The sequence below is a fragment of the Panthera pardus genome, unplaced genomic scaffold (assembly GCF_024362965.1).
Source record: "Panthera pardus isolate Hobbes unplaced genomic scaffold, ASM2436296v1 HiC_scaffold_20, whole genome shotgun sequence".
In the NCBI taxonomy this organism is placed as follows: domain Eukaryota; kingdom Metazoa; phylum Chordata; class Mammalia; order Carnivora; family Felidae; genus Panthera; species Panthera pardus.
This window is the reverse complement of record NW_026526766.1, coordinates 5247518-5263280: the sequence shown is the minus strand read 5'-3', so window position 1 is coordinate 5263280 and position 15763 is coordinate 5247518. Positions and strand designations below refer to the sequence as shown.

The 15763-nt window shown below is 44.4% G+C and overlaps 1 protein-coding gene across 4 annotated transcripts in view; it reads right to left on the bottom strand.

The window, feature by feature from the left end:
* The window catches only part of LOC109275508 (contactin-associated protein-like 3), a 192761-nt gene that overhangs the window by 73009 nt on the left and 103989 nt on the right, over positions 1-15763 (bottom strand). For all 4 annotated transcript variants that reach the window (XM_053907750.1, XM_053907748.1, XM_053907749.1 and 1 more), the window contains 2 exons: positions 15335-15596; positions 8815-8961 (listed from right to left, as the gene is read on the bottom strand). In XM_053907750.1, the coding sequence (XP_053763725.1) occupies positions 8815-8961; positions 15335-15596 (409 nt within the window). The remainder of the gene's footprint in view (positions 1-8814; positions 8962-15334; positions 15597-15763) is intronic.

Below are 15763 nucleotides of genomic sequence, written 5' to 3'. Positions count from 1 at the left end.
GTGTGTGTGTGTCTCTCTCTCTCTGCCCCTCCCCCATTCATGCTCTGTCTCTCTCTGTCCCAAAAATAAATAAACGTTAAAAAAAAATTTAAAACAGAGTTTGATTACAACTGGTCAGAGGGGTGCTTGGGTGGCTCAGTCAGTTAAGCATCTGACTTCGGCTCAGGTCACGATCTTGTGGTTTGTGAGTTTGAGCCCCTCATTGGGCTCTATGCTAATGGCTCAGAGCTTGGAGCCTGCTTCAGAGTCTGTGTCTCCCCTGCTCTCTCTCTTGTGCCCTCTCTCTCAGAAATAATAAATGAATACACTTAAAAAAAAATAAAAAGAATTATGTATGTGAAACTTCCACAAGCACAGGCATATTTAAGTTTTTTCTATGTTTATTTATTGAAATAACTCCCAGAGTGTGAGTCGGGGCGGGGGGGCAGAGAGAGAGGGAGACAGAATCCGAAGCAGGCTCCAGGCTCTGAGCCGTCAGCACAGAGCCCAACAAGGGGCTTGAACCCACCAATCACAACATCATGACCTGAGCCCGAGTCAGATGCTTAACCGAGACTGAGCCACCCAGGCACCCCAAGCACAGGCATATTTAAAACCATGTTTGATTTTAACTGTTCAAGGAAATCGAAGAACAATTCATACGTACATTTCTAATTGTTTCTGAATTAGGCAATGTAATCAAATACCTTTTAACAGTAACACACAAAATGATCAAGGATCTCACGATGATATGGCACTGAAAATAATGGAGAAAAATTAGCATCAGACTATTCCATGAAAAAAAGAAATGGGCTTTGATGGTTTCCAATAGTAAGAGTTAAATTTTACAAGTCATGCCGCAGTCACTAATTGGTGTGCTGTAATTACTCTTAAATTAATTAAGCAAGGGGGTCACCAGAGGCGGCTCACCAAAAGCTTTAGTGGCCTCGGAAAGCAAACCGAAGTCTGGGCCTTTAAATGCCCCCAGGTTCTGAAATCAAACCCTAAGGACAGCCCATCACTAATAGCTAACCAGGCTTTAAGCTATAGCCAATCAATAATTTCCTTTCTTTGCTTCTGCACCTTCTCTATAGAAGCCTGTCCCCTGGCTCCTGTCTCTACGGAGCCCCCCTAACCACCTCTGGTTTGCTGTTGCCCAATCTGAATCAATCTTTGCTCAAATAAACCCTTAAAATTTTTGATACGCCTCAGGGTATCTTTTACCATTACAAACCACAATTCCCAGTGATTTTATTGTATCCCCTTGGGTTTCCCAAGAAGACAATGCTATCATAGTAATGGTGAGCCAGGTCATGGCTTTGAAATCAAAATCAAGCAAATGGGGTTCAGAACCACCTCCTTCCCCACGTGTGGGGCTCTCCCAGCCCCTGCGGAGCTGCCTTCTACAGGCATCGCAGATTTGAGTACTGCAAGATGCCTCGGGTATGGGCGGAAAGGAACAGCTCCGGAAAAAAGAGAACAGTCACCGTAAACGCTTTTGTAAAAGGCAACACCTGGAGGAAATCTGCATACAGAGCCGAGTTCCCAAGACACCGCCCAACCCACCACACTTCATTTTTAGGACTGAGGCTGAGGGTCTCCCCCAGAACTGGGGGGGGGGGTTGGCCAGTGCCCAGGGATGCAACAAAGTGGTCAGTGGTCTACCCCCATTTCTCTCCTGGGATGTCCCTGAAGGGCAGAATGCTTCAGAGCCTCCGCGGGACGTCCTGAGGCTCCTGTTGGAAGTGCATCCACACCTCAACTTGTCTCTGTTCATCCCAGCTGCTCTCTCAACCTTCCGAGGATTGTCCCCAAGAATTAACCTCACCAAACCCCGGAACACAAATGTGCCAGGCAGAGAGGCGGCTTCCCGGGGAACCCACCTGCAGCGACGTGGGATAAAATCACAAAGTTTTCACCTAACTGAATACTTTATTTTCATAGGCAAACACGAACGAAGCACAGCATTTTTAAATAATCAATATGGTTTTAAGCCCGAGAAACTGAGCAGTAAATTGCATGCTTCGTGAAAAATTTACCTATTTTATTTATTCTTTCCCTTATATAATTATGTTTCATTCACATCACCTCCAGGGGAATGTTTTCTTTTAACTTATGAGATACAAGATCTTAATTATTCATCTTTTTAAAAAAATCATTAAAAAAATCATTTTCCAATTATTTAAATATTAAGGATTTTTTTTTTTTTTTGGTTAATATTTACAGCCTGGGTTTGAGATTATTATATAAGGCTCTTATTTTTTTTAATGAAAAGGAATCCGTAATTTTATAAAGATTTTACTCATTGTACTCCTATGTGTTTCTTTCTTCTCTCTTTGAACTTTTGTCCTGAGGTCACTGGTGTCCTTCCAAAGGGCGGGGACAGAACATGGAGCCCCCTCGGTCCCAGGAGCTTGCTGCCTAAGAACTTCCACAAAATGCACTTTTCCTTCAGTGACTGAGGCTTTGATGCTTTGTATTCCTGACAAATACAATCCAAAACCAGCCAAGGCCTGCATCAGGTTCAACTCTGTTGGGCCCAATGCAACCCCATAAGGTAGCCTCGTGGAGACTTGACCCTTCAAATGTGGTTCGACATCACAAAGAACTGCTTAACTCTAAAGTTCTTTACCATTTCCTTGCTTTATGCGAAAATACGCGCATTTCGGCGTGTAAAAGAATTTCTGAAGGGTTATATTTGGAAGAAACCTGGTACATCTTTGTATCTTTACAGGTGACTTCGACGGACAGTGCTTAGGAACAGGGCATTTGCTTACTCCTCTCCAGCCACCATCCCTTCCTCTGGATCACAAGCCTCAAACTCATCTAAAATACAAAGCAGAATCCGGGGCGCCTGGGCGGCTGAGTCGGTTAAGCGTCCAACTCCGGATTTCGGCTCAGGTCATGATCTCACAGTTCATGGGATCGAGGACTGCGTCTCGCTCTGCACTGACAGTGTGGAGCCTGCTTGGGATTCTCTCTCTCCCTCTCTCCCTGCCCCTCCTGGGCTCATGCTGCTCACACTCTCTCTCTTTCAAAATAAATAATAAATATGGGCGCCTGGGTGTCTCAGTCAGTGAAGCATCTGACTTCAGCTCAGGTCATGACCTCGCGGTCCGTGAGTTCGAGCCCCGCGTCGGGCTCTGTGCTGACAGCTCAGAGCCTGGAGCCCGCTCCCGAGTCTGTGTCTCCCTCTCTCTCTGCCCCTCCCCACTTGCACTCTGTCTCTCTCTCAAAAATAAATAAATATTAAGGAAATTCAAAACAAATAATAAACAAATAAACCTAAAGTAAAATAAAACACAGTGCAGTACCTAACTATTCCCGTAAAGGACAAAACTAAACAGAATCTAGTGGCCACAAGGAAATGCTCTCAAAGCGGACCTGTAAGAAGGAAAGGTCAGTCCGCTAAGTGCTTCATTGCTGCAGAGGTCGGGAAACGAGGGGAGCCACGGCCCCAGAGAAGCCCAGGCCGGAAGACGCCCATTCATTCATGCTCAAGACTGCCTGAAATCCTGATGGTAAAAAGGCAGAGGGTCATTCCTCGATGACCTGATTCCAGATGGAAGTCAAAGCGGAGAGGGAATATTTACTGCTACATTAATAGAACACACCTGTCACTATCCAAGGGGTCGGAAATTTAGGTACCTCTGAGGATGGCGGAGTAATTGTCTCTTTATGTCACTCACCAGGATGGGTCCTCAGTGAGGCCTCATTACGGTCCTCATCGGTTCCCCGGCCTGTTCACGTTTCACGCAAGGACACTCGAGAGATGCTCAACATGATGTCATAGTCCCCCACTCTGCGGTGCAAGTGCGCTATCGAATGGTACAGAGACTCCTTACCAAAGCAAAGCTCTGTACGATACGCCAGAGCAAAACCATCGTTGGAAGAAGAATTTACAAACAAAGCTCAGACTGAGAAAAGTGAGGGAAGTAAAAAGGGAACCACGGAGTGTTGACAGGACACACGAGAAAGGCTGCTAATTGGCAAGAGGGCACGTCTCGTGGAAAGAAAGCCACAGAGCCCTGGTTTATGCCGCTGTCCCATCATAATTAAGGAGATCATCTGCTTCATTGGCTAAAGTGTCCTGGCTTGCACAATAAATCATACGGCCACCCTAACTGTAACTGCCAGATGTCCTCGTCTGTCTTTATGGGAAAGCATGTGACTGATCGCACGGTAAATGGGAATTTACAACTGGCCCCTCCATCGGGAGAAACCCAAGGGGAAGAAGAACTGGTTAGGGAGGGTCTCAGCACATGGGGTATTGGTTTCTGTGAAATACAGAGCATGAATTGGATAAAGTGAATTTCCTTGTTAAACATGATGCATATTCTGCTTCTGGTGGAAGTGAACGATGAAGATAATTAAATAAATAGACGTTGGCATCAACCATTCTTGGGACTGGATAAAATAACTCTAACATTGACGTCTTGGGGTCTCAAGGTTTCCACTCAAGTTGAACCTGACATGACCCACTTTACCCAGAACAGAGCTGGAAAGTCAAACAGACTGTAGAGACAAGGGGCTCTGAACAAGGGAGTCTTCACCTGTGCATAAAGCTTGTGAATACAGTACATCTACTGAGAACCAGAACTCCATGTTCACTGGTCCCAGACCTCCCTTTCTTGATTTTCCTTGACCGCCAATAATATTCGTCTTTTTCCTTAGTATCAGTAAATTGGTTTGTTTTAGCCGGGTGAGGGCATCGGTGGAGTGTTTTGGATAGTATATATTCTTCCTCCAGGAAAAAAGATGCTGTGACGTTGGTATAAAACGCGCAGTTGATTAGGTTAGTTTGAATCATTGCCTGGAATCGTTCTATAGGCCTAAGTTGGGCATTTACAGCTACGTACGTAGAGGTCATTCTGAATTTATACATTAGTTAGGGATAATGTGCTGTGACTGCAAGATCTTACACTGTTTTTGCCACTTAGCGCCAAATTATAATCGCGGCTAAAAAACAGGAAAGCGGTAATGAAGAAAAGACATTCTGCTCTCTCATGGGATGTTTACACTTTGTAATTCCGCTCATCTGCAGGACGCTTTTTGTTACGGGAAGCCCTACTAACAAGACAGCTGCTCTGCACATCAACACAATTTTATGAAACTATGTGAGGAAAGGCCTATTATGCTCTTCTCAACGCATCGCCTCCAACTCTCCAGGGTCCTTTCACAGACCAGAGGCTGGGTCTCTGTGCAAAACCCATGTGACTAATGCGAACTCGCGAGCGTCGATTCGGCGTTAATGACTGCAGCCTGTCGCTGGAAACACCGCACACGACCCTGTTTCATCAAATCGACTGTGCGTAGTAGGAGAGCTTGGTAGTTTGTGCATAAGGAGAATGTTTAAATCACGGGCAAGATTATTCTTGGCCGCCGGAGCAGGACATTTATCGAATTTTTTATAATAGCAACAACAAAAAAAAAATCCAACTGTCAATCCAATGTGACATTGGATTGCGACATTTTAAGTAAACTCCAACTGTCAATCAATAGTAAAACGGGACGGATTTAGTAAGTAAAACAGGGCATAACATACATCAAAAGCCACAGAGCGGTAAAAATTAATTAACTTTACCTATAGACATTCACACGGTGGACCTCAAAACTAAATATAAAAAGCAACCACAGCAATAATTAAAAAAAAAAAGAACACAGAAGGGTGTATACAGTGGTACCCTATTTATAAAGTTAAAAGCAAGGTAGCACACAACCCTCTTCTTTTAAAGTCCCCACATAGATAACAGGTTTAAAGAAAGGCAATACATTAAAAATTACAAACTTTCAGGTGTCAAATAAATAAGTTATAGGGATAATGTACAGCATGGTGACTATAGGCAATAATGCTGTATTATGTATTTAAAAGTTGCTAAGAGAGTAGATCTTTTTTTTTAAATTTTTTTTTAACGTTTTACTTATTTTTTGAGACAGGGAGAGACAGAGCATGAACGGGGGAGGGTCAGAGAGAGGGAGACACAGAATCCGAAACGGGCTCCAGGCTCTGAGCGGTCAGCCCAGAGCCCGACGCGGGGCTCGAACTCACGGACCGTGAGATCGTGACCCGAGCCGAGGTCGGACACTCAACCGACTGAGCCACCCAGGCACCCCGAGAGTAGATCTTCAAAGTCCTCATCACAAGAAAAGAATCGTAACTATGTCTGTGGATGGATGTTCACTGGACTTACTGTGGGATCACTTCCCAGTACAGACAAATATCGAGGCATTATGTTGTACATGTGACACGAATAGATGTCATACATCGGTTTTATCTGAATTTAAAAATCAAAGGGACACCGTGGTGGCTCAGTCGGTTGAGCATCCAACTTTGGCTCAGGTCACGACCTCATGGTTCATGATCTCGAGCCCCAGGTCGGGCTCTGTGCTGGCAGCTCAGAGCCCGGAGCCTCCTTCGTATTCTGTGCCTCCCTCTCCCTCTGCCCCTCCCCGACTCCCGCTGTCTCTCTCTCTCTCTCTCTCTCTCTCTCATGAATAAATAAACTTAAAAATTTTTTTCTCAATTTAAAAATAAAAAAAGCAATACAAAGATTAGTAAAAAGAAATGCAGGGTAATACTTAACTGGGGGGGGGGGATGAGAACCTGGAGGAATAAGGGAAGCTTTGAAAGCGTTGTAATGTATGTTCATTTTGTTATTATTATTATTATTATTATTATTATTTTATTTTTTGAGAGAGAGCATGAGCAGGGGAGAGGGGCAGAGGAGGAAAGAGAAGCTTCAACAGGCTCCACGCTCAGCACAGAGCCTGACATGGGGCTTGATCGCACGACCCTGGGATCATGACCTGAGCTGAAATCCAGAGTCAGATGCTCAACCAACCGAGTCAGCCAGGTGCCCTGAAAGCATTGTAGCGTTTAACTGAGTACCCTGGGGGATGAGCCCATAAATATTCAAGAGACATTAGTGGTATTTTAAAATACATACACACGGGGCATCGGGGTGGCTCAGTCGGTTAAGCGTCTGACTTCAGCTCAGGTCGCGATCTCATGGTTCATGAGTTCGCGCCCCGCACGGGCTGCGCGCCGACAGAGCAGAGCCTGCTTCGGATTCTCTGTCTCCTTCTCTCTCTGTCCCTCCCCTGCTCGCCCTCGCGTGCACGCTCTTTCTCTCAAAAATGAGCAAGTAAACGTTAAAAAAAATAAAATATATACATGTATTGCGTAGTAACTACTGATTCATACGACATCAACGTGTAAATATCTAGGAAGTTACCTACTTTGGTAACTGCGTTGCCCGTTGGGAACATGTAGAGTGTTCAAATTATGCAAGAAGGTTCAAACATCAAAGAAGATTCTGTGGTTTTGAAAAGTATTTTTTTTTACGCTTTAATAAAAATAACAAGTATTCTATTTTGTATCGTTAAACAACATAGCGAGGATTTTTCTTCCTATCCCTTTTAGTGTCTCAAACTCCTTTACCTTTGAAGTTATAGCTCCTGGATAAATTCTTTATTTAGTTTTCAAGGAATCTGTTCCTCTGCAGAGCTATAAAATCCATCATAAGCATAAAGGTTTAAAAAACTATCTGGGTCAGAAATGCACCATATTTAGCAAGCAACGAAGGCCAGCAATCCGATCTTTGAATGCTGCTGGCAATACTCCACGTGTACCGTGATGGCCGCTTTCGGGGGCTTGAAAGATTAAACACCCTGATTCACGGTTTGTGTGCTTATTGTCAATTCTTAGGGAGGATTTTACACTTTCTTCTTGGGCTATCGAGCTATCTCCACCATGATTCCAGACTTATTTTAGAAAAAAAAAAAAAAACAACTATAAAATGCAAAATAGGAATAACATCAAGGCCGGCTTCCAGCCAAGATTAGAAATAAGTCTTACAATTGACAGGTCTGAGCTTCCGGTGGCTCAGGATTTTTCATTCGAATGCCTCAGGAATGGAGATTCATTACCCTCAGAAGCTCCCCCTCCCTGGCTGAAAGGATCCCAGACAGACTCAGTCAAAGGTCTACTGAACACGCAGCGGTCCACGGACTACAGTCCAGGGAGACGGCCTGGTGTCGTGTTGGTAAAGTTCATCACTAAGTAACGAGTGAATCATCAACAGCGATTAAAGTGCTCTCTCGCTCTGTTGTATATAATGGGGCCCTTCTGTAGAGACAGTGGGGATAGAATGTTTCCTAACTATGTCGGGAATGTTTCTGCACTTGGTGACGTGCAGATTCTGGTTCAGGAAGTCAAGGATGCTCCATCCAAAGCTCTGATAAACTCTCACGTGATGCTGATGCCGCTGGTTCCCGGATCACACTTGGGGAACCAGGTTCCTCAGGGAGAAGAGAAGGCTACAGAAAGAATACCCACATGCAGCAATAAAACTGTCACATAAAAACCTGAAGAGAAGGTGGGGAGAGTCACTTGGCATTAGCAAAATTCTCGACAGCAAGGTACTGAAGGTAAGAAACAGGGAACAAGGACCCTCCCAGTTGCCCGCACACAGGATTGCCTGGAGACCTTAAGAAATGTGTTGCGCAGGCTTCAGAACCAGATAAATCAGGGTCCCTGGGGACGGGACCAGGCGCTAGCATTTTTGAAGCCTTCCAGGTTACTGCAGGGAAAGCAAGTGCCAAATCCAAAGCCAATCTTAGCACAGGTACATTTAAACAAGGCCACACAGGAGACGTACATTTGAGGCCATAATTTACCGCCTTTGCCGACTCAACATTCTCAGGGACTATCACTGAAAGAGAAAGGTTGTCCTTCAGTATTAAGTCTTCATTTAAAACGGTCGGTTGCCTTAGAAGGCGGGAGCTGGAAAGACAAAGATATTCTGACTGCCAACAGAGCCGGTCTTCACTTACCGCCCAAATAATAGGTGTCCCCGGAATCAATCCGTCCACGCAAGGAATGAGCCACGGAGGCCGCCTCGCCATCCACCATCACACTCAGGTGACTTCCTTTCAATGATAAGGACACCGAATGCCACTGCCCGTCGCTTAATCCACCACCTGGAGGTAAACAAGATGGGGAAAAAGATTTTCCTACAAACCCTACAGATGCCTCTAAACAGAGCAAGTGCTCGAAAACAGCACGATGAAGATCCTGGACCATCTACCAAAGACCACCATGAACTCACCTGAAGCCTCCCCAGGCTATTTAGCTGGCTGGGCAATGGAGAACCACCACAGGGGACAGCTGGGGCCTCTAGGGGGGACAGGGTGAGGCTTGGGATAGATGTGGGCTTGCCTGGGGGTTCCAAAGAGGCAATGAGATGATGTGGTATCCTGATCAGGTTTATCCAGAAGGAAGGTGTGGCCCATGCAGCGAGGCTCATCGAGTAAATGTGTGGTTGTGGTGGGTCCTTGCGTCTGACCCTCCACTGTCATGGACTGGCCAGTCTGGTTCTAACAAACATCATTATGTTCGGTCGGGAATATTTATGCCCTAATGGGCGCACTGCAATGGCTGTGTATCACTGTCTCATCACGCAGTTAAATCAGAAAAGTACAGGGAGAAAAGAGGAGAAAAGAAAGAGACCCGAATCAAAGGGGTAAAGAAGAATCAAGAGTGGGCGATCCAGACATTCTGCTTTGGATGCTGTCGTGTTAGTTTCTCCTAGTCGTAGGGCCTTTAGAGAATAACACAACTGACCCTGAGCAACCCTGAAAGAACGAGACCTTTCCAATCACACGGCATAGGGCATACCTCATTCTCCTCTAGCTTGTTCATACTTGAGGATGTGGAGAAGCATAGGCATTTTCCAAAATTGTAAGTTACAAAAATAAATTTTTTTCATACTTTTTGTATTAGCATTATCTATAATGATAATTATAGTCTATTTAGACTATTTATGGTAGACTATTCAGACAAATATATCGTATATATCAATCTAACTTTCTAAAAATATTTAAGTTTTTAAGTATTAATAAGACATGAAATTTCACTGAAATCATTAAATGTAAAGTTAAAAAAGCATTATATTACAGTGTGTGTGTGTGTGTGTGCATACTCAATCACTGTATAAAATCAATGTATAAAAATGGAAAAGAAAACCGGTAGGAAATATTCTTAAATATGAACGTTAACTTTTGGAGAAGGGAATGGTGTTTGCTTTCATTTTATGCCGTTTTTCCATTTTGTTTTCCCAAATTTGACACAGCACTCTCCAGCTATTGCTGTGTTATTATTCTGAAAAACTAATATTAGTCCCTCCTAAATCAGCCACCGTCTCTTGAATCCGTGAGACGAAGTATCTATTTTTTTCTTAAAGTGATGGAGTTGGGAATGGTCAAGTGGTCCAGCCAGCGACCAGCGACCAACCACATGTGACTTTACTTTCTCCTACAGACTTACTGGCCAGGTCTTACACTGAATGAAAATCCGATGTTGTGTCACGGAGAAGATAAATCAGTCAACAGTAGGTGTACCAGCACACTCACCAAGACAACGTTTGTTAGTTAGCCCCTCCTAGATTATGTTGCCAAAGCAAACAACCCCTAAGCTCAATGAGTAACAATTAAGGGTTTGGTTCTCACTCTGGTCCTGAGCCAGTCAGGTCTCCATCCTCTGTGCCCCCAGTGCCTCTGCATGCAGGACTGGAGCTAATGCATGGCCCCATTTCTGCCTCAGGGCTGAGAACGAAACGGTGCTTGGCAGCATCTTGCCATGGCTTCTGCTCGGATGTGACAGATATCACTTCTGCCCACATTCCATTGGCCAAAATGAGTCATCTGGCCAAATTCCTCCGCTCCAAAACGGTCACGGCAACCCCCACATGCACAGAGATGCCTGTTGTGTTAAGGAGGACAGTGAATAATTGGAAATGATTCAGAAATGGTCTTGGGGGCACCTGGGTGACTTAGTCGGGTAAGCGTCTGACTCTTGATCTTGGCTCAGGTCATGATCTCACGGTTGGTGAGTTCGAGCCCCGTGTCAGGCTCTGCACTGAATTCTTTCTCTCACTGTCTCTGCCCCTCTCCAGCTTGCTCTCTCTGTCTCTCTCTCCCAAAATAACTTAAAATAAAAAAAGAAAGAAACTGTCTTGCCCAGGAGGGAACGAGGCCATAAACACCTTTACTCATTGAAAAATAACAAAATGATGACTTCTTGATTTTTTGATGTCATGCCCAAGCATGATGATGAGTCTACTTGACTCTAATCATCTTAGGGAATTGTCCCAATAGATTAACTAATACCTCTTATAAATGATAAAGTCAAAGACTGCTTAACAGCCCTATATATTTGGAAGTCAACCTATGAGAATCAGAGTTATTTTATAGCCCATGGGGATATAAGCCCCAAAGAAAATATGACCATATTTCCGGTAGAAAGTTAACCAGTCATATTTAACTTAATACCAGATTCCGGCCCAATCAGTCTACTCAACCATACAAATTCACGTCTGTAAAATGTTCTTCAATATGTCAATTACCCTTCGATTACAAATTAAAATTAAAATACAGCTTTTTCGTTTTTGCTTGGTCTCTCATCAGTGACTTCCACGTGGACCTGAGATCCACATGTGTGGGAAATATGTTTCTGACATGACCCAGAAGGTCATAGATCCCGCTCTAAAAATAGCTATAACTTTGGGGCTCTTAGGAGGCTCCGTCGGTTAAGGGCCCAACTCTTGATTTCGGCTCAGGTCATGATATAACAGTTTGTGAGTTTGAGTCAACGCGTCAGGCTCTTCGCTGACAGCGTGGAGACTGGATGGAATTCTCTCCCTCTCTCTCTGCCCCCTCCCTGCTCACACTCTCTCTCTAAGATAAAGAGATAAACTTAAAAAAAAAATAGCTACAACTTTGTTCTTCTCAGACTACAAAATACTAGTTAACTTACTTTCCAGCACTCACTTTCAAGGAAGGGACAGTTTTTAAAGTCACAAAGGTGACTTTGCCACGGACACGCATCCAGTATGATAAAAATGCCAGAGTCTCACTTTCCGTTTCACATTTGTGGAGCCACAACCGTTGCAAAGGGTCAACACCTGTTAGTTTCATGAATGGATAATGAGGAAGGTGACAACAGAACACAGAGGATTTGGGTTACTTAAAACGTACATTATGACATTGGCCCTGAAGCAAGCCGAAGGAGGTCCTGCAGTCCTGGAGCTTAAAAAGGAATAAACACACCAGATTCCGTGAATGTTCCTTCCAGTCTTCCCATTCGGTATTGATTTTAAAGCCTACTTAGCATATCTGTTGGGACGGTAACCACATCCACTTAAAGCCTGGTATTAAAACCCAATATTTAATTTGGTGTGAAATATTCCCTCCCGCCCCCTCCTGCCCTCTGTGTGTCCACCCACCTGTCTAGGACATAGAGTTCTTTCACGGGAGAGCCTGCGGAAAACACTCCCGAAAATCTCCTTGAATTGGTTGATAGATGCCATTTGGCTCTTTTATAATAAAAGACTGGTTTTTAATAAAACCTGTCATTCTCATTTAAAGTGAAACGCCTGCACTTAACGTGCGTTCTTTCCGTCTACCCATTATAATTCTCACCCTTTGTGTGTGCTCTACTCTCCTTGCTTCTGATGGAAGAAGCCAGTCTCCCAGGCAGCCCCGGAGGCAAGGGATAGATGAAGAAGAGAGGGTAGACCGTGCTTTTGGTTTTGCTACTGCGAAAATGATGCTAATTCTTTCCCTCAGCCCTTCCCAGCTCCCCCCTTCGAAGTCTCAATCTAGGAGGTGATGGTTGGGCGGGGCGGGGGGGGGACTAGTTGGGGAATAACGGTAACTAAAAGTTACCGAGTGCTCATCAGCAGGCACCGTGCTGACGGTTTGCACGCACGGTGTCATCGTTTACACCGTGAGTCATACTAGAGTCATTTCAAAGGCGAGCACATGAGGCTTGGCGAGAGCAAAGAAGGCGCCTTATCCAGCCCATCAGACATAAAGGGGAGCGTGCTGTCCCTCCTCCGCTTTCCTTCTGTTCCCACCACACTCCCCTGGGCCAGCTCCATAAACACACGCACACTAGATTACACGCCCTTGGACCGTTCTAGATCCTGAGATAACTATTAGGAAAAAGGATCTAACACCTGGGAACAGGAGGAAAGATGACTGGATGTCCTTTTTGCCATTCAATGCGACTTACGTGGAGCTTATCCTTTAAAATCTGGTTCTGGGTTTGGTACGTGCTTTCGTGCTTCATACAAGGTTTAAGACGAAAACCAACTGCAAGCTGTCTCATTTTCCATCTACAGGCACACCTCGTCGTATTGCGTTTCGCGTTACCCGATTCGCAGATACCGTGTCTTTTACGAGGTGAAGGTTTGCGGCAGCCCTCCCTGGAGCGTGGCTCTTGGGGCCGTGTTTTCAACATCATTTGCTCACTTCGTGTCTCTGTGTCACATTTGGTAATTCTCACAATTTTTCAAACTTTTTCATTACTACGACATTTGTTATATGTTCTGTAACCAAGTGATTACAACTCCCTGAAAGCTCAAATAACAGCATTTTTTTAGCAATAACGTATTTTTTAAAATGTTTATTTCTTCTGAAAGAGAGAGCGAGAGCGAGAGCTGAGGAGGGGCAGACAGAGAGGAAGAGAGAATCCCAAGCGGGCTCCAAGCTGTCAGTGCAGAGCCCCGTGGAGAATTCCATCTCATAAATTGTGAGATCGTGACCTGAGCCAAAACTCAAGAGTTGACTATTTTACCAACTGAGCCAGCCCGGCGCCCCAGCCATAAAGTTTTTTTTCTTTTTTTAATGTTTTATTCATTTTTGAGAGAAAGAAAGACAGAGTGCAAGTGGGAGAGGGGCAGGGAGAGAGGGAGACACAGAATCCGAAGCGGGCTCCAGGCTCCGAGCTGTCAGCACAGAGCCCGACACGGGGCTCGAACCCACAGACCGCGAGATCATGACCTGAGCTGAAGTCGGACGCTCAACCGACTGAGCCACCCAGGTGCCCCATAAAGTGTTTTTTAATTAAGATATGTACATTGTTTTTCTAGACTTAAAGCTAATGCACACTTAACAGACTACAGTATACTGTAGACAAAACTTTTATATGCACTAGGAAACCAAAAAATGCACTTCACTTGCTTTATTGTGATATCTGCTTTATTGTGGTAGTCTGGAACCAAGCCCGAATATCTCTGGGGCATGCCTGTATTTCAAATGCAAAAAACATCACCCCTCACAGGCTTCCAAATCAAGCAGCAAATACCAAGAAAAATTCACCTTTGGTTTGCTTTTGAAAATCAACACGTTGCCCTGTAAAGGCTTAGAAATCAATGCAATAAATTGTGCAATGTTTCAGCACTGGCCTTTAAAAAAAGTTAAATAACTAATACATGTGCGTGTTGGAGGGGGCAGCGCTATGTACCCACGTGACACAAGAGTAAAAAACGATCTTTTTTAGTTAATACTACATGGGGCTTGTACATCTGTACAAGCAAAGGTTGAAGCAATTTACTGAATCTGATTGGACACTATTGGCTCTGTTCATTTGCTGAGGTCCACAGGGAAACTCTGTGCGCCGGCGGCCAGATTTTTCTGATTTATAAAAAGAAACAAAAAATTTACGTTTCATTCCTGGTTTTTCAATCCCAAACTGGTAACCCCAGGTCGGGCAAGAGGGTCCTTCCTTAGTCAACATTCATGGAAGGACATGCCATGAGCCTGCCTGGGTTTAAATTTTTATCAGCACTCAAATGCAAAATAGCCCCCTAAGTTCAAAGATAAGACATCTCTGGAAGTGAGTTTGGAAACATGGGTGCTTCTTGGAAGACGGGGGCAGAACATCTGCCCATGGTTATAAGAACTTCATCCAAAACAGGGTCCCCAAAGGGAGCAGGAGCTGTGACAGAAAGGGGAAAAATGAGAACTTAAAATATTATGAAAACCAGGGGTACCTGGGTGGCTCAGTTAAGTCATGACCTCATAGTTTGTGAGTTCGAGCCCCACATCCAGCTCTGTGCTGACAGCTCGGAGCCTGGAGCCTGCTTCGGATTCTGTGTCTCCCTCTCTCTCTGTCCCTCCCCCGCTCGTGCTCTGTCTCTCTCTCTCCCTCTCTCAAAAATAAATAAACTTAAAAAAATTATGAAAACCAGTGTGTAAACAGGCTCAAAGACAGCAAACAGAGCTCTATTTTCCCAAGACTACTCAAAATTAGGCTAATGGCCTCCAGTATTTCAAGTTCATGGCCAATTACTAACCACTGACTTACAAATAAGTTATTTTTTAAACTTTTTGACAATTATGTTTGATGTAGCTAAATTTGTGTCACACACCAACAGCCTGGAGATACCTATTTCAAAGGTAAAAGAAATTTAGTTCCTTCTAGAAGGATTATGAATATCTTATTGGTTCACTTGCTCATTTATTGTAGAGATGACAAATCTCAGGTTGACACGTGACAAATGTCTATTACCTGCTGTGACATCCCTCGATGGATGTCCAGGCTGGGAGAGACTCAGCTTGAGTTTTCCATCATTTAGAACAAGGACAAGAGCCCCCGACCCGTGTTTTAACTGACTGGTCAGCAACAGCCCTGCTCTGTTCCACGTCCGAAACTGGAAAGCGACTGACACTTTGTCCTCTCCAGAGGCACCCGGGAGAGCCAAGTAGCTGCTGGAACTCAGGAAAGTCACAGGGACAATCTGAAGGTGTGAGCACGAGTAAGACACATTTCCCTGTGAACACAGCAAAAGAGGATTTAGGAAGGTGCCGGAAGGATACTTCCATTTCACGAACAATGCGTTTTCCAAGATTTACAGTTTCCTATCAACCTTCTAGCAAACTAGGACTTTCAAAACTAGGCTTCCCCATCAAACTTAAGTCCAGATTTACCTTACAGGTC